The sequence below is a fragment of the Microtus pennsylvanicus genome, chromosome 13 (assembly GCF_037038515.1).
Source record: "Microtus pennsylvanicus isolate mMicPen1 chromosome 13, mMicPen1.hap1, whole genome shotgun sequence".
Taxonomy (NCBI): domain Eukaryota; kingdom Metazoa; phylum Chordata; class Mammalia; order Rodentia; family Cricetidae; genus Microtus; species Microtus pennsylvanicus.
The window spans coordinates 63,723,779-63,750,385 of record NC_134591.1 but is presented as its reverse complement, the minus strand read 5'-3'; the positions used below and the strand labels follow the sequence as shown (position 1 = coordinate 63,750,385).

General features: G+C 44.2%; 1 protein-coding gene across 3 annotated transcripts in view; it reads left to right on the top strand.

Moving 5' to 3' along the window:
- The window catches only part of Gmeb1 (glucocorticoid modulatory element binding protein 1), a 35,275-nt gene that overhangs the window by 4,274 nt on the left and 4,394 nt on the right, over positions 1-26,607 (top strand). For 2 of the 3 annotated variants that reach the window (XM_075945461.1, XM_075945463.1), the window contains exons 2-9: positions 5,227-5,384; positions 11,118-11,200; positions 12,044-12,168; positions 13,836-13,939; positions 16,829-16,986; positions 20,209-20,340; positions 21,125-21,262; positions 26,038-26,160. In XM_075945461.1, the coding sequence (XP_075801576.1) occupies positions 5,257-5,384; positions 11,118-11,200; positions 12,044-12,168; positions 13,836-13,939; positions 16,829-16,986; positions 20,209-20,340; positions 21,125-21,262; positions 26,038-26,160 (991 nt within the window). In that variant the 5' untranslated portion in view covers positions 5,227-5,256. The remainder of the gene's footprint in view (positions 1-5,226; positions 5,385-11,117; positions 11,201-12,043; positions 12,169-13,835; positions 13,940-16,828; positions 16,987-20,208; positions 20,341-21,124; positions 21,263-26,037; positions 26,161-26,607) is intronic. The other variant, XM_075945462.1, reaches the window with a different exon arrangement.

Genomic DNA, 26,607 nt, shown 5'->3' with positions numbered 1-26,607 from the left:
GCACTTGGGAGGCAGAGGCAGGCGGATCTCTGTGAGTTCGAGACCAGCCTGTTCTACAAGAGCTAGTTCCAGGACAGGCTCCAAAACCACAGAGAAACCCTGTCTCAAAAAACAACAACAACAACAACAAAAAAAAACAAGACAAAACAAAAAGATTCTGTTTGTTTATTTAGGTTTTTTTGAAACAGAGTTTTCTCTGTATAGTTTTGGAGCCTGTCCTGGAGCTCACTCTAGAGACCAGGCTAGCCTGGAACTCACAGAAGATCCACCTGCCTCTGTCTCTAACTCTGCCTCTGCCTCCTAAATACTGGGATTAAAGACGTGCACCACCACAGCTGGCTTGTTTTATTTTTTATGCATGAGTGTTTTGCCTCCATATATGCATGTGTACCATGTGTGCCGAGGGAGGTCAGGAGTGCATCAGACCCTCTGGAACTGGAGTTAAGGTGTTGTGAGCCCCATGTGGGTTGGGAATCCGACCTGGGTCCTCTACAGAATCAACAAGGGCTTTTAACTGATGATGCATCTCTTCGGCCCTACTTCAGACTTTCAGAGGCTGCGATTTCTGCATGCAACAAGCGCATAGCTGGGCACAGTGGAGGCAGGAGGATCAAGAGTTCAAGATCATCCTTAGGACATAGTGATTTTTCTTTTTTGTCTTTCTTTCTTTCTTTCTTTCTTTCTTTCTTTCTTTCTTTCTTTCTTTCTTTCTTTCTTTCTTTCTTTCTTTCTTTCTTTCTTTTTTGGACAGGATTTCTCTGTAGCTTTAGAGCCTGTCCTGGAACTAGCTCTTGTAGACCAGCTGGCCTCAAACTCACAGCGATCCACCTGCCTCTGCCTGCCAAGTGCTGGGATTAAAGGCGTGCGCCTCCACTGCCCAACTAGGCATAGTGATTTTTCAAGGCCATCCCAAGTCACTCCCCAAAATTAGTAACCTATAAGTTCAACCACTGTGGAGGCTGTGGCAGGAGATCCTTTTGACTCACAAGTTAAGAGGCCAGCTTGGTGAACACAGCAGAACCACACCTGTGGGGAACAGCCTGCGCTTATATAAGCAGAAGAGCCTTCACCTTAATCCTCAGCAACGCCCCCCCCACACACACAAAAAATGCATGATGGGAAAGGAGCTCAAACCTAGTGGTGGAAGTCATTTGAAGACCTTTCCAAGGAAGTGATGCTTCAGAGGTTAACAGAGACTAGCCCAAAAGAAGGAAAAGTATCCTGGGAACAGAAAGCAAATTCAAAGGCTCGGTCCGGGAGTGTTGCACGTTTGAGAACTGGAGAACAGTGACAGCCCCGGTGTGCCGGCTGTGAGGAGGCCACATTAAGGAGCTCACGCTTTATTTCACAGCAACAGGGATACACTAAGACATTTTTAAGAGGGAATGTGGCCCATGGCCTTTAGTAGGATCACTTTGGTTGCTATGTGGGAATGAATTTTAGGAATCCAAGACCAAAGGTTAGGCTGTGGGAAAGGAGCCGGGAAAACCCAGGTAGCAGTGTGGCAGCCCAGATACGGTATTGACTGCACAGATGGAGTATGGGAGGGGCACACACTAGACTGGGTAGGGTTGTGGCTGATTGGGTTTAAAAGGAGGAGGCAAAAATAACTCCTGAGTTCCCTCGTTTTGAAAATGGGTGTAGGATAATATCACTTAGGAAATCTAGGAGTGGGTTAGAGAAAATATAGTTCAGTTTAATGTAGTAGAGGCTGATAATGGGATTAAAAGCCAGATATGAGGAAATTTGATTAGGTCATATATGTATGCAAAAGTGATGGAATCAACCTATCAGTGTCGTATCTGAGGAGAGTGACGGGGGCACAGAGATGTTTACATAAACAGTGCCTAAGCACAGAGACTGATGGCATACACCTGGTAGTCAGAGGCCGAAATTTGATGCTAGCCTGAGCTACATGACAAGACTTGGTCTTGAGAAACCATGAACAATCTGAGTGTTGTTCACGCCTTTAATCTCAGCACTTGGGAGTCAGAGGCAGGGGGATCTCTTAAATTCTGTTTTACAGATTGAATTACAGGACAGCCAGGGCTACACAGAGAGACCCTGTTTCAAAAAACCAAGAAAGGAAGGAAGGAACTCAGAGCCTTGGGTTATAGTTCAGTTTTGAAACACTTGGTCACATGTCCAAGGATCTGTGCAGAACACAGAGCAAATAAACGAGAAGGAACACTAGCTATGGTTGTCAAGGTCTGCATGGGGAACTGCAGTGAAGGACAGTGTCTAAAACCAGAGGGAGTGACAGCCCACATTTGGGGGAAATTCTGGAAAGAAAGCTTGATGATGGGACTGTAGAGATGGCTCAGAGGTTAAGAGCACTGGCTGTTCTTCCAAAGGTCCTGAGTTCAATTCCCAGCAACCACATGGTGGCTCACAACCATCTGGAATGAGATCTGGTGCCCTCTTCTGGCCTGTAGGTATACATGCCAGAACAGTGTATACATAATAAATAAATAAATTAAAAAAAAAGAAAAGTGCGGTGATGCTTCCTGGAGTAGTGAACAGAACATTAGGGACAAAGATGCCTAGAGCTTAGAGAATAGAAAACCTTAGAGCCCTGGTAGCACGCTAGTATGTGTTCAGAGTACCTGAGTGACTGACACTGCCGGAGAGTAAGGTGTAGATAAAGCTGGAGTATGCCGAGGCCAGTGAGGTCCACATTACGTATGTCTATTTTCAAGGCTGGCAGAGCTGAGGAGTGACTTGAGTCTCTGGCTGCCAGCTACACATTCCAGTGTACATCTACAGTCAACATGGCTGTCTTCTGCTTGCCTTCACATTTTTTAAATTTATTTATTTATTATGCATACAATATTCTGTCTGTGTGTATGCCCAGAAGAGGGCATTACGGATGGTTGTGAGCCACCATGTGGTTGCTGGGAATTGAACTCAGGACCTTTGGAAGAGCAGGCAATGCTCTTAACCTCTGAGCCATCTCTCCAGCCCATTGCCTTCACATTTTTATCTATATTCATTTAGTAAATTCAGTGTCTTTTCTTGCACACACTATAGTGACTTTTTTTTTTAATTGGTTTTTTGAGACAGAGTTTCTTTTCTCTGTGTAGCTTTGAAGCTTGTCCTGGAACTCTATAGACCAGGCTGGCCTGAGCTCACAGAGATTCTCCTGCCTCTGCCTCCTGAGTGCTGGGTTTAAGGGCCTGTGCTACCACCACCTGGCAAGTGACTTTTTTTTTTTTCTTTAAGGCAGGCTGGCCTTCAGTTTATGTAGCTCAAGCTGAATTCAAATGCCCCATAATTCCCTGCTTCAGCCTCCCAAGTGTTGGGTTGTTGTGTGAGCCACAGCTCCTGGCCCCTTCTTTTCAACTGGATAGTGTAAAGGATTGCACACACAGCTCTGGGTAATCTCGGGTGTTAGAGAGCTTACCACCAAACACAAGGCTTTGAGTTGGGTCCCTAGTACTGAAATAAAATCAATGTATACTTGTGTGCCTTGGCATGTGCATAAACATACAAACAACACCAACAATAATAAAAAAGATTGGGTTAGTATTTTAGGTTGAAGGAGCACATGGCACTTGGCTATGGTTTCCTCAGTAACTCTTCAAGGAGCTGTCAGACAGGGTCATCTCCATTCCCTCTGAAGAGCTGAGACGTTTCTGGGACCCTTGCAGGTGTATACTAAGGTGTACACCTTAGTCCCATTATTCCTGGTGGAAACAGGAAGATCAGAAGTTGAAGGTCATTCTCAGCTCCAGAACAAGTTCCAAGTCAGCCATTGAGACTCCATCTCTAAAAATAAAACAAAAACATAAAGTTCTTAGAACCAGACTTGGTGACTCACACCCTATAATTTCAGCTCACTGAAGCTGAGGCAGAAGGATTGCTTTGAGTTTGAGACTAGGCTGGGCTTCAGAAAAAAAGAAAAGTTCTTGGCCTCTTGGTGGTAGTCCATATCTTTAATCCCAGCAGCAGGATCTCTGAGTTTGAGCCCAGTATGGTCTACAGAGCAAGTTCCAGGACAGGCAGGACTACACACACACACACACACACACACACACACACCCCTAAGAAAGAAAGAGAGGGAGGAAGGAAAAAAAGAAAAAAAGGTCTTAGAGATTGTACAGTAAATTCAGCATTTATTAACAGCTATGCAGCTGAACTCAGATATGTATATTTATAATGGATAGAGCACTGTATGTAATACGTAGTTGATATGTAACTGCTACTTGCACTTAAAATAGGTATGATTCCTACTTTTTAGGGCCCATTCTTTGGGATGGAACCAATCTATGTTGTAAATCAATTTACAGAAAAAACAAGCCAGGTGTGGTGCAAGCTTGTAATGCTGGCCCTTGGGAGGCAGAGGTGGAAGACCAGCAAGTTGAAGCCAGCCTGGACTATTTATTAATATTCCCTTCTCAGAACCAAAACAAGCCAGGGGTGGGGGAGGGGTGGCTCACGCCTTTAATCCCAGCACTCAGCAGGCCAGGGGTTCCTTCGAGGCCAGCCCGAGGCCAGCCCAGTCTACAGGATGAGTTCCAGGACAGCAACAACAGCAAAACCCAACAAAGGCCTTTGATGCAGGAAAAGCAGGAGACAGAGGCAGGCTCATCTTTTGAGTTTAAGGCCAACCTGGTATACATACTGAGTTCCAGGTCAGACAGCATTTCACAGTGAGACTATGACTCAAAAACAAAACAAAGAAGACCCTAAACAACAAAACCTTAGATTCTAGTGCTCTTAATCTCAGTGCCGTGTGTCATCCCAGTGCTGCAATCCCAAACCACCCATCTGATGGCTCTAAACGTAAGAGGAGAGGAGATATGCAATTAGGTCTGAGCAGCCGGGCGATGGTGGTGCTCGCCTTTAATCCCAGCACTCGGGAGGCAGAGGCAGGCGGATCTCTGAGTTCGAGACCAGCCTGGTCTACAAGAGCTAGTTCCAGGACAGGCTCCAAAACCACAGAGAAACCCTGTCTCGAAAAACCAAAAAAAAAAAAACAAAAAAAAACCCAAACAATTAGCTCTGAGAGCTGGTTGAGTTGGCTCCTGCAGCGACTGGGTGAGTCACATGGACTGCGAAGCGCACTAGGAGCCTGTGCCAGTCCTGCCAGCCCCCTCTCAGGCCTCGTTCTTCGCAGAGGATGATGAGCCCAGGGTGCTCAGAGCTGTTTGTTGTCTCGGCACTCCCTTCCTGCAGTTGTGCATCTTTCAAGATGAAGTTACTCACGCTTCTTGTTTCTCACAGCAGCCCCAGCTAGCTGACTTCATGTGAAAGATGGCTAATGCGGAAGTGAGTGTCCCAGTGGGAGATGTGGTTGTGGTACCCACTGAAGGAAATGAAGGGGAGAACCCTGAAGACACTAAAACCCAAGTGATCTTGCAGTTACAGCCTGTGCAGCAAGGGTAAGTGGGGAGAGATTTGGATGTTCTGAACATGTATTATTGGGAGAGTAAATATGAGAAATAAGAACTGTGCAGGGTTTTAGTACGCCGTGAGCACTCATCAGTCAGAGCTGGTGATAAGATCCCTCCGCCTTCTTAGGGATTTTTGTTTTATTTATTCATTTTTATTTTTGTAATTTTTGATACAGTCTCATGTAGCCCAGGCTTGCCTCAAACTTCCTATGTTGCAAGGGTAGCCTTGAATACCTGATCTTCCTGCCTTTTCTTCCCAATTACCAGGATTACAGATGTGCACAGCCATGTTGACATTCACTACTTACGACAGCAGCGGTTTCCTAGTGTCCCTCTGTCTTTACAGTGTGAGCTCTCTGGGGGCGAGTTCCATGGCTCCCTCATCTTCTCTGTCCACATTGTTTAGCCCAGGGCCCATGTGCATATTTCTCAAATGCAGTGTTGACTGAGAGACAAAACAAGGCACCTCCAAAATCATTTCTACCATAAACTCTAAAACTTGCATGGATCGGCAAATGCTCAAGCTTAGTCTGTCCCAAGTTTCTACCCTCCACCACCATGGTGACGCGTTACAGCAGCATTAGAAGAAATAAAACACAAGGTCCTCGCCAGCATGAAGTTTGCGGTCTAGCTGTAAAACAAAAGTGCATGTAAGTATGGAACCTTACGTCATGAAGATGGGCAGGGTTGAGTGGCTTGTGAGTTCAGAGCTCACGATCAGCTAGACAGGAACGTTGACTAAAATGCTTCCGCAATGTCCAGAATCAAACCTGGGGCCTCTCTCATGCACAGGTCATCTACCTGTGCTAGAGCTATGCTATAGGCTAGCCCTAAAAGGTAAAATTTAAGTTTTTCTTTCAAACAGGTCAGTGGTGTCGCACGTCTTTAATCCCAGCACTTGGGTGGCAGAGGCAGGTGGATCTCTTGGGTTCCAGGGCATCCTGGTCTATAGAGTGAGTTTTAGGACAGCCAGGGATACACAGAGAAACTCTGTTTTGGGTGGGGGAGAAAAAGTGTGTCTGTCTGGTTTTCTTTCCTTTTTAAAACAAGGTCTTGTTATACAGCCCAGGTTGGACTTGAGTTTAACTGTTCTTCTGCCTCAGCCTTCTCAGTGCTTCTCATGTGCCGCCCTTCCTGACTTTAAAGGGTAATCTTTTTTAAAATATATACAAAATAAAATAAAAAATTAGGTCAGGCAGTGGTGCCTTTACACCTTTATTCTCAGCACTTGGGAGGCAGAGGCAGGTGGATCTCTGATTCCAGGACAGCCTGGTCTACAGAGTGAGTTCCAAGATAGCCAGGGCTGTGGAGAGAAATCCTGTCTTTAAAAACAAAACAAGAGGCTAGAGAATTGGCTCAGTGTTTAAAAGCACTAACTGCTCTTCCAGAGTTCCTGAGTTCAATTCCCAGCAGCACACTACTACTATTTGGCTTTTAAAAAAGATTGACTTGGTGAGGCTGGAGAGATGGCTCAGAGGTTGGGAGCATTGCCTGCTCTTCCAGGGGTCCTGAGTTCAGTTCCCAGCAACCACATGGTGGCTCACAACCATCTGTAATGGGGTCTGGTGCCCTCTTCTGGCCTGCAAGCATACACACAGACAGAATATTGTATACATAATAAATAAATAAATATTAAAAAAAAAAGATTGACTTGTGCCGGGCGGTGGTGGTGCATGCCTTTAATCCCAGCACTTGGGAGGCAGAGGCAGGAGGATCTCTGTGAGTTTGAGGCCAGACTGGTCTACAGATTAAGTTCCAGGACACCTAGGGCTGTTATACAGAGAAACCGTGTCTACACTCACACACACACACACACACACACACACACACACACACACACACACACACACACCACACACACACAAAATCACGAAAACAAGCAAAGAAAAGCTGAGGTGTACCTGGGCCAAGAAAAAGAGACTTTTGACCTGAGGACCAAGGCTGGTTTAAAAACTGTGGGTGGGGCCAGGAGAGGCCATGGAGGAGAATTTGATACTTCATACATTTTTGTCTGTTTTGAAACAGAGTCTTGCTGGGCTGCACAGTTTTGCCTTGTGTTCCCAACCCTCTGCCTCTCCCTCTCCAATGCTGGTATTAGGGTATGCAAGACTGCCTCCAACTTTCTGTTTGTTTAATCTTTTGTTAATTTTTAAAATTTTGAGTGCACTTTTGCAAGGGAATGTGCACATGAGTGTAGGTGCATACGGGGACCAGAAGAGGGGGCCAGATCTGAAGCTGGAGTTAAAGGAAGTTGTGAGTCACTGGATGTGGGTAGGTGCTTTGGAAGAACGCAGTGTTCTTTTTGTTTGTTTTTTAAGACAGGGTTTCTCTGTGTAGCCCTCACTGTCTTGGAACTCACTCTGTAGACCAGGTTGGCCTTGAATTTGAGATCCACTTGCCTCTACCTCCTGAGTGCTGGGATTAAAGACATGTACCACCACTGTCTGGCCAAAACACAGTCTTCTTAACCTCATCATGAAGCCCAGACCTTAAACTACATATCCTCCTGTGTCAGCTTCCCAAGTGTTAGAATTTCAGTCATGGAGCACTAAACTTACTCATATTTTACTTATCCAGGTATTCTTTATGTACATGTTTACAGGAATGCATTAGGCAGTAAAGGTAGATTGGAACAGTCTTCCCATGTGTGCACAGAGACGGTGTTCTGGAACTCACTTTGTATACCAGGCTGGTCTTGAACTCATGGCCCGGCTTTTTTTTTTTTTAAATATTTATTTATTTATTATGTATACAGTATTCTGTCTCTGTGTATGCCTGCAGGCCAGAAGAGGGCACCAGACCTCACTACAGATGGTTGTGAGCCACCATGTGGTTGCCAGGAATTGAACTCAGGACCTTTGGAAGAGCAGGCAATGCTCTTAACCACTGAGCCATCTCTCCAGCCCACGGCCTGGCTTTTTTTGTTTGTTTTATTTGTTTGTTTTGGTTTAGATACTTTTATACTTATATAGCGAATTTGAGATCAGCCTGAAACTACATGAAGCACAATCTCAAAACAAACAAAAGTCCAGTGAAAAGACCCAGTAACTATAAGAATCTTCTGGAAATGTCACCCAGTGGTTCAGTATTTCTTTGGTATGCAGAAGGCCCTGAGTTGCATCTACAGTATCTCAAATAAAATAAAGCCATCGCTAAATGCTTAATAATTTTTCAAGTAAGTCCCTTTTTATAACATTGCAGTGATAACAAATAAAGTTGTCTGAAGATCAGAGTGCAGAGCTCTGACACTAAAAGCCAGGCGGTATTGGCTCACACCTTTAGTCCCAGTACCTAGGAGTCACACACCTTTAATTCCAGCGCTAAGGAGATGGAGACAGGAAGGAATATAGCTGGGTGAAGAGAGGGAAGTAAGGCAGGAGGAGACAAAAGCGGTGCAGTTTGGAGATGAAGTTAAAAGATGCAGTCTGAGGACAGGATGACCACTTTGGTCTGAGCATTGGTAGAGGTAAAAGTCTCTTTAGTGGCTGGCTGCTCTGCTTCTCTTATTTGTCAGCTTTTACCTCCTAATATCTGACTTTGGATTTTTATTAAGAATAATTAGAGCCGGGCGGTGGTGGCGCACGCCTTTAATCCCAGCACTCGGGAGGCAGAGGCAGGCGGATCTCTGTGAGTTCGAGGCCAGCCTGGTCTACAGAGCTAGTTCCAGGACAGGAACCAAAAGCTACAGAGAAATCTTGTCTCGAAACATCAAAAAAAAAAAAAAAAAGAATAATTAGAGCAGGGCAGTGGTGGTGGTGTATGCCTTTAATCCCAGTGTTCAAGAGGCTGGCAGATCTCTGTGAATTCAAGGCCAAACTGGTTTACAGGTGAGTTCCAGGACAGGCTCCAAAGCTAAATCCAAAGAGAAGATCTGTCACGAAAAACCAAAAACAAAAAAAGAAAAAAGAAAAGAACAATTAGAATTCATGTCACATAACATTTATTTATTTATTTAGTTAGTTAATTTTGGTTTTTGTTTTTCGAGATAGGGTTTCTCTGTAGCTTTGGCGCCTGCCTCTGCCTCCTGAGTGCTGGGATTAAAGGCGTGCGCCACCACCAACCCATTATAACATATTTAGAGTTCTCAGAAGAAATGAACATGCCAAGATTCTGTCACCATTCTTGACTTTCCTGCTGCCATTTTGGATTCATAATGAATAATTTTTGTTTTCATTTTGTTGATGTTATTCTTTGCTTCTTAATGTATATGGATGTTTGGACGGCATGTATGTTTGAGCACCATTGTTTTGTTTATTCAAGACAGGGTTTCTCTGTACAACAGTCTTGGCTGTCCCAGAACTAGTTCTGTAGACCAGGCTGGCCTCGAACTCACTGAGATCTGCCTGCTTCTGCCTTCCAAGTGTCAGAATTAAAGGTGTGTGTCACCACCACCCAGCAAGGAACTGTATTAAAGAGTCTCAGCATTAGGAAGGTTGAGAACCAGTGATTTAAAGTTATGGAGGAAGGGGCTGAAGAGTTGGCTCAGCAGTTAGAGAGAGCATGTTGCTCTTCCATGGGACCCAAGTTTGGTTCCCAATACCCACATCTGGTAGCTCACAACTCCCTGTAGCTCTAGCTCCATGGGCTCTGACACTCCATCCTGTTCTAGGCACACACACGCACGCACTTACACACAAGTGTGTGTGTGTGTATACAAGCAATCACATGACTTTATACACAAAAGTAACATAAATCTTTAAAGTTATTAAAGAAGCCAGAGGGTGGTGGCACATGCCTTTAATCCTGGCACTCAGGGAAGCAGAGGCAGGTGGATCTTGTTTGGGTTGGGGCTTCACCCCAGCCATCCATGTATCCAAGGAGTTTGGACTGTTTGGTGGAAAATTCCATTTTATAAGCCCCTTTCTCTGGGAGTTGCCTCAGTCCAGACTCCACCTCAGAATAATCCCGCCAAATGGTGACCCCTCCCCAGAGAGGCTCAAGACCACTCCCACAGGGTATTTAAATTGCCCCCCAGAGACCGAGCACATGGTTTTCCGGTCTCTCCCTGGGAGCACTGGTAGCCATTAAAGTGGGCTTTTTCTAATTCGGTTTGATTTGGTCTGATTTGGGTTATTGCGATGGCAGAGAAATTTATCGGGGTGTAAAAACTTTTCAGATTCCTATGAGTTTGAGGCCAGCCTGGTATACAGAGTGAGTTCCGGGACAGCCAGAGATACATAGAGAAAATCCTGTCTCGAAAAACCAGAAAAAAAAAAAGAAAAAAAATTAAAAAAGAAAGGGCTGGAGAGATGGCTTAGGGTTAAGAGCACTGACCATTCTTTAAGAGGACCCAGGTTCAATTCCCAGCTCACAACTGTCTGTAACTCCCATTACAGGGGATCCAACCCCCTTATATAAACATACCTGCAAGCAAAACACCAATGTACAGAAAATACAAATAAATTATTAAAAGTGTTTTGTACTAAAAAAATTATCAAGGAAAAAGTCAGTGTAATGCAGTAGCAAAGGTGTACACGTAGCAAATATTAATTTACTTGGGGTGAGGTGAATTGTCTCATTTTTCTAGCAGTAAGCATTTCTGGACCTTTTGGAGTTTAAGTACAGTGGAAAACTTGTCATAGTACTAAGGTGGTGTGATAGAATACATTTACTTTACTCCTTTTGGGATAGATGACAAACAAATGTCTTAACTCCGTGCTGTGAATATTAATTTTTTCATGATTTATGTAGTTTGTTTACCGATGGACACTTTTACAACAGGATTTATGATGCTGGGTCGGAGAACAACGCAGCAGTTGTAGCCGTAGAAGCCCACACGATACACAAAATTGAAGAAGGAATTGGTAAGTCTTTCTGCCATTCTGTCCAGTGCCTTTGACTTCAGCATGCTGGTTGAGAGTTTCTGTATGTTCTGGGAAGGGAACTTGGAACCTTGTCCAGGCAAGGCTGATGCTCCACTACTGAGCTGTGCTCCCAGCCTATGATTTCTGCCCTTTTGTGCCTTATTTTCTGTCCCTACCAATGCAGTGTACCTACTGACACTGTTGGTTAAGATGGCCGACTTGCCAGGCATGGTGACACACACCTTTAATACCAGCACACAAGAGGCAGAGGCCGAGCCATCTCTGAGTTCCAGGCTCCTGTACAGCCAGCACTACATAGAAAAACTGTCTCAAAAAAAAAAAAATAACCAACCAATTAAAAAATGGTAGACCTAGCCGGGCGGTGGTGGCGCACGCCTTTAATCCCAGCACTTGGGAGGCAGAGGCAGGCGGATCTCTGTGAGTTCAAGACCAGCCTGGTCTACAGAGCTAGTTCCAGGACAGGCTCCAAAGCCACAGCGAAACCCTGTCTCGAAAAACCAAAAAAAAAAAAAAAAAAAAAAAAATGGTAGACCTGTCACTTGATCACTTACTATCAATATGTTACAGTAACCAAAAAAAAAGTTTTCATCTATTAAAATTGGGAATATAGCTCAGTTGTTAGAGTGCAAGGATCAGTAATCTGAGGTCATCATTACTGTATACTGAGTTTTAGGCCAGCCTGAGCTACGTGAGACCGTATTCTAAACAAACAAACAAACAAATAAAAATATGGCTTAAGAGGGACCTGAAAACTGTACGTTTGGAATTTAAGTTTAGGAAAGAATTGTTCAATAAATAGTGGATTGTTTTTTCCATTTTCAGATGCAAGCAGCATAGAAGCAAACGAGGATATGGAAATTGCCTACCCTATAACCTGCGGAGAGAGTAAAGCCATCCTCCTCTGGAAGAAGTTTGTGTGTCCAGGAATAAATGTGAAGTGTGTCAAGGTAATGGTCTCGGCCTGGAGGTTTCCTCTCAGTCCCTTGTCTCTCTCTCACCAGATCAGCTTCTGAAGGGAAATGCAAGGCTCTGATCTAGGGTTTGGAACATGGGGGCAAGCGCTCTGTTTCTGAGCTGTCCTTCCAGCTTCAATCCGCAGGTTTTTGTTTTGCAGTTGTTTTCATCTTTAATTTTGCTTTTGTTTGTTTGTTTATTTTTTGTTTTTTTTTTGGGTCAGGGTTTCTCTGGCTTTGGGGTCTGTCCTGGAACTAGCTCTTGTAGACCAGGCTGGCCTCAAACTCACAGAGATCCTCCTGCCTCTGCCTCCCGAGTGCTGGGATTAAAGGTGTGCACCACCACCGCTCAGCTTGCCCTTAATTAATTAACTAATTTTAAACATTTATTTAGTTATTTTGCGTGGCACGCATGCCAAGGGCAAAGGGAGCTTGCAGCAGTCTGTTCTCTCCTTTCACCATGCAGATTCTTCTGTGATTGAACTTTGCTTGTCAGGCTTGGCAGCTGCCTCTCCTACATGAGTTGGGTTAGAACCCTGGCTAGGGGCTTCGAGGGAGTGAAGAAAGGACAGCCACATGTACAGTAAAGCTGGGGTCCGGTGGGATTCTTTAACTGCTACCTGGAACCTTAGCGTTTTTTACGTGCAGCAGAGAGCAAGGTTAGGTAGTCTTGGTAGTGGGTCTCTGTAGGGTAGACATCTGGGAGGAGGAAGCTGCACTTGCTTGTCTGTGCTCACACTGATCAGTTATTTATTTATAAGCACTTGGACTTGTGATCCTGGGCCATGTGGGTAAAGGTTTTGCCAATTGTGCCATGGTCTGAGGACTGAGCTTTCTTGGCATGGCTGTGCCCGTGTCAAATACACATCTCCAGCCAGGTAAAGTGGTGCGTACCTTTAATCCCAGGACTTGAGAGGCAGAGGCAAGAGCAGTCTGGTCTACAGAGGGAGTTCCAGGATAGCCAGGACTACACAGAGACACCCTGTCTGGAAACAGCAACAACAAAGATGCACATCCCTGGCGACTTCACTCACTGCAGGCTTGCCCCTTCCTACAGGCACCAAACACCTTCATCTACTGGGCCATCTTCCTGTCCCTGCAGTTTTTCTCTTATGCTGTCACAGTAGAAACATAAAGATTTTGAAATAGGGGCTGGAGAGATGGCTCAGTGGTTAAGAGCATTGCCTGCTCTTCCAAAGGTCCTGAGTTCAATTCCCAGCAACCACATGGTGGCTCACAACCATCTGTAATGAGGTCTGGTGCCCTCTTCTGGCCTGCAGACGTACACACAGACAAAATATTGTATACATAATAAATAAATAAATAAAAGATTTTGAAATAAAGTGGGCCTGGCTCTAGTTCCACTGAAACATGAGTCTTGTGCAAGCACAGAACATTATCCGTATTCACCCAAATAAACCTGTTATATAATATGATGCCTTGGTGGTGGTGGCAGAACCTTGGCGTGACAAGGACTGGCTGTGGTGCCTGCTATACGACAGTGTTCCTTAAGTACTTGATCAACAAGTAAATGAATAAATGGCCAGAACCCTTCTCTATCTCTGCTTAGCCATGTTATTTTTTAAAAAAATATTTATTTATTTATTATGTATACAATATTCTGACACTGGACTACTTTGGATTTTTCTTTTTTCCTTTAGTTCAATGATCAATTGATCAGTCCCAAGCATTTTGTCCATCTGGCTGGCAAGTCCACTCTGAAGGACTGGAAGAGAGCCATTCGTCTAGGTGGCATCATGCTCAGGTGAGTGCTGGTGACAGCCACGTGCGTCTCAATGATGCACTTAGTCAGGGAAGAATCTTCTACACCATTTGACCTTCGTCAACTTGTCCTTAATCTTTTGGTTTTTAACTTTGTGACACTAGGGATGGAATCCAGGGCCTTGTGCATGCTACGTAAGCACCCTATCACTGAGTTACCGTGACCTCTAACTATTAACTCAACCTCAGCCCAGCGTCTGCATTAGATTTTTCATTCTTTCTTTTTAGTTTTTGAGTCTCATTTAGTTCTAGCCCAGAACTTGCCGTGTAGCGAAGACTGACACCAGCATGCCTGACCTCGGGTACTGACGTCAGGAGGTTGGACAGGATCCTTTCTTGGCAGAGGAGCTCCGAGGAGCTAATAGTCTTCCCTGTCATCCTTACATAGAGAAAGCAAAGCTAGGTGCTGAGTAAGTGTGACAGCCGTGACTGACGGATCCTGCGATACCCTGCATGATGTTTGCTGTCTTTGCCATCGCTGTCTAAGACACAGATGTCAGCATATGGAATAGCTCTCATCCACCCTAACTTTTGCTCCAACAAGTTTACCATGGTAGTTTTCCATGTTGAATACATTAATTAGTATGCCTTGAATGCTCACCTACTGATAGAAAAAATTTAAATGTAAAACCTAGAACTGGAGGACTGGAGAGATGGCTCAGTGGTTAAGAGCACTGTCTGCTCTTCCAGAGGTCCTGAGTTCAATTCCCAGCAACCAGATGGTGGCTCCAAACCATCTGTAATGAGATCTGGCGCCCTCCTCTGGCATGTGGGTATACATGGAGGCAAAAAGTTGTATACATAATAAATAAATAAATCTTTAGAAAAAAAAAACCTAGAACTGGAGAAATGAGTTCTGGCTGCCCTACTAGAAGTTCTGGGTTCAGTTTCCAGCACCCACATGGCAGCTCTCAATCATCTGTAACTCTAGTTCCAGGGGTATCCAACACCCTCTTCTAACCTTCATGGAAACCAGGTGTACGCACAGTACACAGACATACATGCAAGCAAAGCACCCATATACATAGAATTATAAAAACAAAAACACAAAACCTTTTTTTTTTTTTTTTTTTTTTTTTTTGGTTTTTCGAGACAGGGTTTCTCTGTGGTTTTGGAGCCTGTCCTGGAACTAGCTCTGTAGACCAGGCTGGTCTCGAACTCACAGAGATCCGCCTGCCTCTGCCTCCTGAGTGCTGGGATTAAAGGCGTGCGCCACCACCGCCCGGCAAAACCTTTTTTTAATTTATTTTTATTTTGTGTGCATTGGTGTTTTGCCATGGGTGTCACAGACGATTGTGAGCTGCCATGTGGGTACTGGGATTTGAACCCAGCTCCCCTAGAAGAGCAGCCAGTGCTCGTAAGCTCTGAGCCACCTCTCCAGCCCCCAAAAACAAAATTTTAAGGTCAAGATCAAAAATGTCCAGCCAGGTGTGGTGGCACCTTTAATTTCAGCACATGGGAGGCAGAGGCAGGAGGATCTCAAGTTTAAGGTCAAGCTGGATGACATAACCAATCTGGTCTCTATAAAGAGACCCTGTATGGAAGCCAAACACAGACAAGGGGCTGCTTCCATTGGGACAGTTTCTCTGTGGTGGCGACACATTCTCTGCAGACCCCAGGCCCTGGGTTCGTTACAGGTGAGGATTTGAGAGGATTGCCTTTCCTTTCTGTTTTGTTCTTGTTTCATCTGCCCAGGAATTCGAGCATGTGCCAGTTTCCCCACTAATGCTTAAAGGACTGAGATTGCAGCTGGGTGATGGGTGGCGCACGCTTTTAATCCCAGCACTCAGGAGGCAGAGGCAGGTGGATCTCTGTGAGTTCGAGGCCAGCCTGGTCTACAGAGCTAGTTCCAGGACAGGCTCCAAAGCTACAAAGAAACCCTGTCTCGAAAATCCAAACTGAGACTGCCTAGAGATCTGTTAGTAAAAGCCAAGTGACAGGGTGACATAGAGTTGTACTAGAACTAAAATTTAAAATGCTTCCTGGTTTTGCTTATGGTCTGTAATAGTAGGGCCTCATTGCTCTTGTTACAAGAACATTTTCCAGAAAGGGTTTGTTATCATCAGTGTTTGTTTTGTTTTGTTTTGTTTTAAATTTATTTATTTGTTGTGTATACAACATTCTGCCTCCATGTGTGCCCACACTCCAAAAGATAGCGCCAGATCTCATTACAGATGGTTGTGAGCCACCATGTGGTTGCTGGGAATTGAACTCACGACCTCTGGAAGAGCAACCAGTGCACTTAACCACTGAACCATCTCTCCAGCCCTATCTATCATCAGTGTTGTATAATACTTCTAGGAGACTTAATTTTGTAAATTTTATTTTATTATTTTTTTTGTTTATTTGAGACGGGATTTCTCTGTATAGCCTTGGCTATTCTGGAACTTGCTTTGTAGACCAGGCTGGCCTCGAACTCAAGAGATCTGCCAGCCTCTGCTTCCTAAGGACTGGAAATAAAGCCATGCACCACCACTGCCGGGCTTGTGGTTGTTTTATATTTGTTATAGGGTTTCACTATATAGCTCAGGATAGCCTGGAACTTGGCTGTGTACACCAGGTTGATCTTGAATGCACAGGGTCTCTGCCTCCCAAGTGTTGGGACTTTCAGCTTTGGGTTTTAATGACTTTCTTGACATTCTTAGTTAATCTAAGGCTTGTTGTCGAGGATGCTCAGAAGGGAAGTGGTGGTCAATGTGGGAAGGACCAATGAACATTTGATAATTCCAATTAGAATTTTCAGTTTTATGACGTCAGATATTGGGCTTCTCTAATTTCCACCATGAAATCAGCAGATGGTCCTCGTCTAAACTCAGTTCTCATAGTTCTCGTAGGTGAAATGTGGGCTGAACTGCGTCTTGTCTCTCTACAGGAAAATGATGGACTCCGGGCAGATCGATTTTTACCAGCATGACAAAGTTTGCTCCAATACCTGCAGGAGTACCAAGTTTGACCTTCTGATCAGCAGTGCGAGGGCACCAGTGCCAGGCCAGCAGACAAGTGTAGTGCAGACCCCCACCTCGGCTGATGGTAGGGGGTAGGAAACCGCCCGGGCTGCCACTGTGTTCACCAGCTCTTCTCTTCTTCTCATCGCTTCTCCCTTGTGCTTTTGTTGTTTGGTTTGCTTTTGAGACCATCTTACCATGTAGCCCAGGCTGGACTTGAAGTTACTGTGATTTCCTTGTTTCTGCCTCCCAAGTGCTTGGATCACAAACATAAATCACCATGCCTGGTGTCCCCGGTTTCCCGTTCTTGTCAGCATTGATGTGCTTTTGTACTGTCTTGTAAGATACTGCAGAATTTGGCTGGACTCCAAGCCCTGGATTCCCTTTTTCCTCTTAAAAAACTTATGTTTGGTTTGAGACTAGGTTTCTGTTACCCAGGCTGGTCAGCAACTCACTGTGTAGCCCAGGCTGACTTATATTCATGGCTATTCTCTGTTCTAGAATCCTGGGACACAGGCTTGAAATCACCCATCCTGGTTTCTCTCTCTTTCTCTATTTGGGGGATGTTTTTCAAGACATTGTTTCTCTGTGTCCCAATGATCCTTTTGTTTCTGCTTCCTGAGTGTTAGGATTAAAGGCAGGTGCTACTATGCCCAGCATGCCTATCTATTTTAATTGATTCTTTCTTCCCTTCCTTCCCCTTCCCTCCCCTCCCCTCCCTTCCTTGTGTACAGAGTTCTGCCTGCTTGTTTGTATGCCCGCAGGCCGAAGAGGGCACCAGATTTCAAAGGGATGGTTGTAAGCCACCATATGAGTGCTGGGAATTGAACTTAGGACCTTTGAAAGAGCAGCCAGTGCTCTTAACTGCCATATCTCTAGCCCCTTTTAACTGATTCTTATTGGCCAACTCTTATCGTGTTTTTTCTTTTCTTTTTTCATTATCATCATCATTAGTACTGTCTGTGCTTCTGTCTCTACCTTCTATTTCCAGCAATCTCTGTTTGTTCTTGTTTTTGTTTTTGAGACAGGGTTTCTCTGTGTCATCCTGGCTGTCCTGGAACTTGCTTTGTAGACCAGACTGGCATCAAACTCAGAGATCCACCTGCCTCTGCCTCCTTAGTGTTGGGATTAAAGGCATGAGCCACTACCACCTGCCTTATTTCCAGCATTCTTATTTCTTTTTTTTGTTTTTTCGAGACAGGGTTTCTCTTTAGAACTCACTTGGTAGACCAGGCTGGCCTCGAACTCACTGAGTTCTGTCTGCCTCTGCCTCCCAAATGCTGGGATTAAAGGTGTGCACCACCACCGCCTGGCACATTCTTATTTCATGTACCAAGTATTAAAAAGACGTCCTGTGCTCACAGGGCTTACTCAGCACTCTCACTTTCCAGGCGTGCCAGGTTGAGTGGCGGCAGATAAGATTAGAGAGGTACATCAGCGCGGCTAACAGCTTCAAATGTTGTGAGGCCGGACCTCAGTGGCTGGGCTGAGCCTGAATTAGGAAGTTCACCTGAGTGAGCCCCAGTTTACCAACCTAGACTTTCTTGCAGATGTTAAGGTGGGTGCACAGGCCCTCAGAGTCTTCCTAGAGAGCCCAGGCTGGCCTGGAATTTGCTGTGTTGACCAGCTCAAACATAGGGCCTACCTTCTGTTTTTTGTTATTGCTGTTGTTTTGCTCTGATTTTGTTTGTTTTGATATGTAGTCTGATTGTGTAGTCCAAGCTGGCCTAGGATGCCCCTGAATCTGCTCCCGAGAGTCCTGGGTTTCAGGCCTGTTCAGCTGACCTTTGGTGCTTTTGAATTTTGAATTTTGTTCTGGGGTACCCTCTTATCATCTAGGTGAGAGGGAGAACATGAATTATGATGGATTGATCACAGCTTCTGGAGACATCACAGTGGCATAAGAGGCGTTTCAGCTGCTGTTAGAAATCTTTGGGATGAGGGCACCCAGGCTGGCCTCCAACTCACGACCTTTCTGCCTTAGCCTCCCAAATGCTGGAATTATATATAGTCCTCACCCACCTCACATGGCTTTGTGGGGTTGGTTTTGGTTTGGTTTTTGGTGAACTCTGATATTCTGAGAGTAATCAGTAGGTGAGTTACAAACCAAATCTCTTGGAGCCTAAAGGCCCTTTCAGGAAAGTGTCTGGCAGAGAATTTTCATGTATTTGATTCTTTTACTTAGAAAATGAAGAATATTCCAAAATGATTTCTTTTCTTTTTATTTGTCAAAACTTTGCTTGGTTGTCCATGTTGTCCTATTTATTTGGTTATTGCTCTCTTCCGGTATATAGAGCTCACACATGTCTGAGCCACTTTGATTTTTCTCACAGTTTTTGTTCAGCTTTTTAGAGACAGTTGAAAGGTAAAGTGTGTTTTAAGATTTTGAATTGTGTGTGAATCTGTGTGGCTATGTATGTGCTTGTGTATGCATATGTGTCTGTCTCTATGTCTGTGTGGGCACATGTGTATGTATGTGGGTACCCTTGGAAGCCAGTAGGGTTGGATACCCTTGGAGCTAGAGTTATAGACAGTTGTAACCTGCCTGACATGGGTCCTGGCAACTGAACACTGGTCCTGGAAGAGCAACATGTGCTCTTAACTACTGAGCTGTCTTTCCAGTTCCATGTCTGTTCTATTTATTCATGTGTCTCCTATCTGATTTTGTGTGTGTGTGTGTGTGTGTGTGTATCTCTGTTTCTCTTGCTCTCTCATCCCAGGTTGATTCATTAGCTGTGACAGCTTCAGGTATTCTAGATGCTTACTACCAAGCACATCTATAGTAGGGCTCATGACAAATGCACTTCTTTTAAATGATTCTAGGTCTTTCCCATCCTCAGTAAGTCTGGAGCTGGTGGTCTGGCAGGCACACCTACCCCCAATCACTTTCAAAAACATCTGACTGGGAAGCAGACTGCCCTTGGAAGTTTTTCGTTTATTGGTTTTTCGAGACAGGGTTTCTCTGTGGCTTTGGAGCCTGTCCTGGAACTAGCTCTTGTAGACCAGGCTGGCCTCGAACTCACAGAGATCCGCCTGCCTCTGCCTCTGAAGTGCTGGGATTAAAGGCATGCGCCACCACTGCCCGGCAAATTTTTTTTTTAAAGCTTTTTCCTTAGCAAGGCAAGTTTCCTTTAGAAAATTCAGTGTCCATCCTGGCTTACCTAGAGATCTGTATTTTAAACTATGGACACATAGGGAAGAGGCATCGTGTTAGAATCACAAGGTCTTTCTGCTGTGAGTCTGAGAGAGGATAACTATGAATTTCTTCATAAAACTGACTGTCTTTCTTTCTAATGGACTCTGCTAGGTAACATCACACAGATTGCCATCTCAGAGGAGAGCATGGAAGAGGCTGGGCTGGAGTGGAACTCGGCTCTCACCGCTGCTGTCACCATGGCCACAGATGAGGGCATAAAAAAAGACTCTGAAGAAATTTCAGGTACTTTCCTGTGGAGCTCATGTATTCCTCGTGTAGCTTGGGTTTATGACCTTGTTTATGCACAGAGCAGACGTCTTCATAAACATGAGTACTAACTAGAGCTGGAATCGGCTCCTTTTAACCCGAGCAATCATCCAGACAGCTGTGAGCTGCCATGTGGGTGCTGGGAATTGAACCCAGGTTCTTTGGAAGAGCAGCCAGTGCTCTTAGCCACTGAGCCATCTCTCCCGTGCCCCACTTTCTCCTTTTGATCATTCATTTAATAAATATTTGTTGCCTATTTGATTCTATTGCTATTTGCTGTGTACATACATGAAGAGACTTAGCCATCACCCTAGGGAAACTTACAGGCCTTCCCACCCAGCTGTTTGGTTTAGTGTAGAACTAGAGAGAATATATTTAATTAATATTTAGCTTACTATCTTTATTAGTTACCATTTATAAAATTAAATCCTATCTAATTGAAAACAAAATTAAAATTGAATTTAATCAAGTAATACTTAGTCTTAATTATTAAATGTCTATTTAATATTTAACTGAATATTTTTATTGAACTAAGATGTCTGTTTTTATAGCCAGAATCATAACAAGTCAAGGGCATGACAAATTGAAGCAATTATCCCAAGCCCTTAGTATCTGAAGGGGCTAATAATTAGGTACCAACTCATGGACACAGCTAGTCTTTCATGTTTTAGCATAAAATCCTTTCAAATTGAAATTAGCATTATAGACGTGCTGAGGTATCTGGTAATATCTACCTTCTGTCTTATCCCTTCTGTGCCAGAGGACACTTTGATGTTCTGGAAAGGAATAGCTGATGTAGGGTTGATGGAGGAGGTCGTCTGTAATATTCAGAAGGAGATAGAAGAACTTCTCAGGGGCGTTCAGCAGCGGCTCCTGCAGGCTCCCTTCCAGGTCACTGGTAAGTGCACTGAGCCTGGTACTAGCCTTCCTTTCTTTGAGCATTCACAACTGTGCTCAGGTTCCTGTTCGCCCCACGACTCTGAGGCAGAGGTACCGTTCTCTTCATTTACAGATAAGAAAGTAAAGATTGTAAAAATTAAGTAATTGTTTTTCATGGTTCATGACTGTGTTTTGTTCATTTATGTGGTCCTAGAGATTTAAGTTGGCCCCAGCATACTAGGCAAGCACTCTTCTACTGAGGTAGAGCCCCAGCCTTCTTTTACTTTATCATTGATGGATTTTATTTGTTCATTCATTATTTCATTTATTTATTTGTTGGTTGGTTGATTGATTTTTCGAGACAGAGTTTCTATGTGAAACAGTCCTGGCTGTTCTGGAACTCACTTTGTAGATCAGGCTGGCTTCAAACTCACAGAGATTCACCTGCTTCTGCCTCCCACATGCTGGGATTAAAGGTGTGCACCACCACTACCTGGCATTAAATTAACTGGGTTTTAAACTTTGGTTTGGTATATTTAGCTACTTCGCTTTGTACTTTTTTCTCAGTGAGGCATCCTTTTTTATTTTTTCTTTCCTGTTTTTTTTTTTTGTTGTTGTTGTTTTTTGTTTTTCGAGTCAGGGTTTCTCTGTACATTTGGAGCTTCTCTTGAAACTAGCTCTTGTAGACCAGGTTGGCATCGAACTCACAGAGATCCGCCTGCTCTGCCGCCTGAGTGCTGGGATTAAATGGGATTAAAGGTGTGCACCACCACTGCTGGCTGTCTTTCTCACCTCTCTTCCTCTACGTCTGCCTTTCTTCTTTCCAAAATTCTCCTAGTCTGGTTGCCCCACCTCTACTTCCTGCCTGGCTACTGGCCAATCAGCGTTTCATTAAACCAATATGAGGGGCAAATCTTTACAGTGTACCAGAGCATTATCCCACAGCAATATCTTATTGTTTTAAAGATTTTATTTTTATTTTTCAGTTATGTTGTTTTAAAGTTTCTATTACTGTGCCAGGTCTTTTCTTTTAAAGATTTATTCATTTATTATGTATAGTGTTCTGCTTGCATGTCTGCCTGCAGGCCAGAAGAGGGCGCCAGATCTCATTAGATGTCTGTGAGCCACCTTGTGGTTGCTGGGAATTGAACGCAGGTCCTCTGGAAGAGCAGCCGGTGCTCTTTACCACTAAGCCACCTCTCTAGCCCCCTCAGCTTACCTTTTTATAGCACCCGGGACCACCAGCCCAGAGGTGACACTGCCCACAGTGAGCTGGAAACTCTCACATCAGCCTTCAATCAAGAAATCATCAATTGTGGACTGGGTATCTTTTTCATACAAATAGGGTTATGATGAGGCCTCACAGTTTGTATGTTCACTGAATTCTTCTTTTTGGTGTTGTTTGTTTTGATTTTCTCGAGACAGGGTTTCTCTGTAGCTTTGGAGCTTATCCTGGAACTCACTCTATAGATCATGCTGGCCTCGAACTCACAGAGATCCGCCTGTTTTTTTAAAGATTTATTTATTTATTACGTATACAGTGTTCTGCCTGCATATATGCCTGCACAGCAGAAGAGGGCACCAGATCTCATTATAGATGGTTGCATCTCACCATGTGATTGCTGGGAATTGATCTAAGGACCTCTGGAAGAGCAGCCTGTGCTCTTAACCTCTGAGCCATCTCTCCAGCCCTGTTCACTGAGTTCTTTTTTTTTTTTTTTTTTTTTTTTTGGTTTTTTGAGAGGGTTTCTCTGTAGCCTTGAAGCCTGTCCTGGAACTAGCTCTTGTAGACCAGGCTGACCTCTGCCTCCCGAGTGCTGGGATTAAAGGTGTGCACCACACTGAATTCTTTTTTTTTTTTTTTTTTGGTTTTTCGAGATAGGGTTTCTCTGTGGTTTTGGAGCCTGTCCTGGAGCTAGCTCTTGTAGACCAGACTGGTCTCAACTCACAGAGATCCGCCTGCCTCTGCCTCCGAGTGCTGGGATTAAAGGCTTGCGCCACCACCGCCCTGCCACACTGAATTCTTTTTTTTTTTTTGGTTTTTCGAGACAGGGTTTCTCTGTGGCTTTGGAGCCTGTCCTGGAACTAGCTCTGTAGACCAGGCTGGTCTCGAACTCACAGAGATCCGCCTACCTCTGCCTCCCGAGTACTGGGATTAAAGGCGTGCGCCACCATCGCCCGGCCACACTGAATTCTTAAACTTGTTAGTCGTTAACTTTTTTTTTTTAAGGTTTGTTTGTTTGGTTGGTTTTTTTTTTTTTTTTTTTTTTTTTTTTTTTTTTTTTTTTTTTGAGACAGGGTTTCTCTATGTAACAGCTTTGGCTGTCCTGGAATTCACAGAGTTCCGCCTCCTAAATGCTGGGATTAAAGTTATAAAGCACCATACCCAGCCCCAGTATGTTTTTTTTTTTTGTTGTTTGTTTGTGATAGGGTCCCGAGTATCCCAAGCTATCTTCAAACTTTATATAGCCAAGGTTGGCCTTGAATTTCTCCAGCCTCCCCGTGCTTAGTGCTGTGTCTAGAGGCCTGAACCACAAAATTTAGCTTTGCTTACATTTATTTATTTATTTATTTATTTGTTTGTTTGTTTATTTATTTATTGTGTGTGCGTGGAGGGGGTAATGCAATCCATGCTATAGTTCATATGTGGAGGCCTGAGGACAACTTGGAATTTTTTTATTCTGTCGTTTGGGTCCCCAGAGTCAAGCTCAGATCCCCGGGGTTGGCAGCAAGCCCTTTACCTGTGAGCCATCTCATTGGCTCATTTATTGTTTCTGCCCTGGAGAGGAAACAAAGGGCTTTGCACGTGTCAAGGAAGTGTTCTATCAGAATAAACTCCCACCTTAGTGTTAATTAATCTGTGCTTGGAATGAAACCCAAGCAGATAATACAGAAAGCTGGGGTGCTTGTTTTCATAGTAGAAAGAAAGGCCTTGATGCCGGGCAGTGAGCTTAGAACACAAACCTGCATTTTGGAATCTCTGTGAGTTTGGGGCTAGCCTTGTCTACAAATTTAGTTCCAAGAATCCTGTTTTGCAAAACAAACAAAAAAAGAATTCTAGGAAACCCCAGAGTAACTGTTGCAGTGGGTGAGATTGAGGGTGCAGATAAGTACGGGTGTGCTGTGGTTGTTGTTGTTGTTGTTGTTGTTTGAGATAGGGCCTCCCTGCACAGCCTTGACTGTCCTGGAACTCACTGTTGTTTCTCCCTCCTGAGTTCTGGAAAAGGTAAGTGCCACCACACCCAGCCATTTAGTGGTTTTCTTAATCTATAACCCAGGTTGGCCTTCAGTTCAAGGCAGTGTCTCACCTCAGCCTCACCAAATGCTACGATTACAGGTGAGCCATCACACCTGGCCTGTCCTGTATTTGGAAATGTAGTCTCATCATATTGCCCGGGCTGATCTTGAGCTCCTAGGTTCAAATTATCCTGCTTCAGCCTCCAGAATAGATACAGCTAGAGTTTTCCGCCACCACATCCAGCTTTTACAATCCTGTTTCCAAACTATGGGTCAGAATTTATAACTAAATGCAAGGTTTAGTCTTTGTTCTTTTTTTGTTTGTTAGTTTTGAGATGGGGTTTTACTATTTAACTTTGGCTGTCCTAGAACTTGCTGTGTTGACCTGCTGGCCTCAAACTCACAGAGATCTGTCTGCCTCTGCCTTTCAAGTGCTGAGATTAAAAGCATCCACCACTATGCCTATATTTTTATTTATTTATTTATTTTGGGCTGCAAAGATGGTTCAGAGGTTAAGAGCATTGGCTTCTTCCAGGGGTCCGAAGTTCAATTCCCAGCAACTACATGGTGGCTCACAGCCATCTATAATAAGATCTGGTGGCCTCTTCTGGCCTGCACACATACATGGAGGCAGAATGTTGTATACATAATAAATAAATCTTTTTTAAAGAAAGAAGGATTTTCCCAGGTGATAGTGGCGCATGCTTGTAATCCCAGCACTTGGGAGGCAGAGGCAGGCAGATCTCAGTGAGTTTGAGGCCAGCCTGGACTACAAAATGAGTTCCAGGACAACCAGGGCTGTTTGTTACACAGAGAAACACTGTCTCAGGGGAGGAAAAAAGAGATTTATTTATTTCACCTTTTTATGTATTTTTGCTTTTTGTCTTTGTAATGGTAGGGATTAGCACCCTACCACTTGTAGGAAGATCTTCAAATATATTACAAAATCATATTGAATAGATGTGGTAAATCTGGGTTAAAAAGCTTGCTAGCCAAGCAGTGGTATAAGCCTTTAATCCCAGCACTGGGAGGCTGTGGCAGGAGGATCTCTACGAGTTCAAGGCCAGCCTGATCTACAGAACAAGTTCCAGGATAGCCAAAGTGGTTACAGAGAGAAACCCTGTTTCAAAAAACAAACCAACAAATATTAAAATTGCCAGGTAGGGCGATGAGTACTTGTTAGCCCAGAACTAAAGTGTTAGCCCAGACTGAGTGTAGGATTCAAGGCTATCCTTGGCCAGTTTGAGAGCAGCCTGGCAACAAGATCCTTTCTCAAAACCAGCACCACTACAGCAATTATTGAACTGTGTTTAAGAGAATCGTATATATAGTCTCTTCATTTTTTTCTTGTTAGGGGTGAGGGGAGGTGTGATTTATAGGTCAGCATGGCCTAGAGCTCACTCTGTAGCTTAAGCTGGCCTTGAACTTCCAATTGTACTGCCTCCATCTCCCAAGCTTGCAGCTCCACTCTGGGCTCCTGGTTCTTTCAGGTCTATAACTAGCACAACAGGGCAGGGGCTGTTTGGACTCTACAGGCCTGTGCTTTGTTTCCAATAGATGCTGCTGTTTTGAACAATGTGGCACATACGTTTGGCCTGATGGACACAGTCAAGAGAGTTTTGGACAACAGACGGAAGCAAGTGGAGCAGAGTGAGGGGCAGTTCCTCTATACCCTGGCAGGTACGTGGACTCACCTCTCTTCTTTGGAGGGTTGATGTGTCACTAGATTATTCTGATAATCTAGGAATGTTGGTGGCAGGAGACACGAATCAGCTTTCCTTTTTTTACATTATCAATGTGGCTGTTTTTGCTAACTATGGATTTTGTACATTTTTCATTGTCATAATCATAAATTATGACTGGGGAGATGGCTGACTGAGTAGCTAAAATATTGGCTCTATATACATGAGGACTTGCTCTGTAGTCCCGGTTGTCCCGGACCTCACAGAGATCCACGTGCCTCTATTGGGATCAAAAGTGTGCACCACCATCACCTGGCTGATTTAAATGTTCTTTTTTTTTTTAAGGTTTATTTTATTTTATGTATATGATGCTCTATGCCAGAAGAGGGCATCAGATCCCATTGTAGATGGCTGTAAGCCATCATGTGGTTGCTGGGAATTGAAC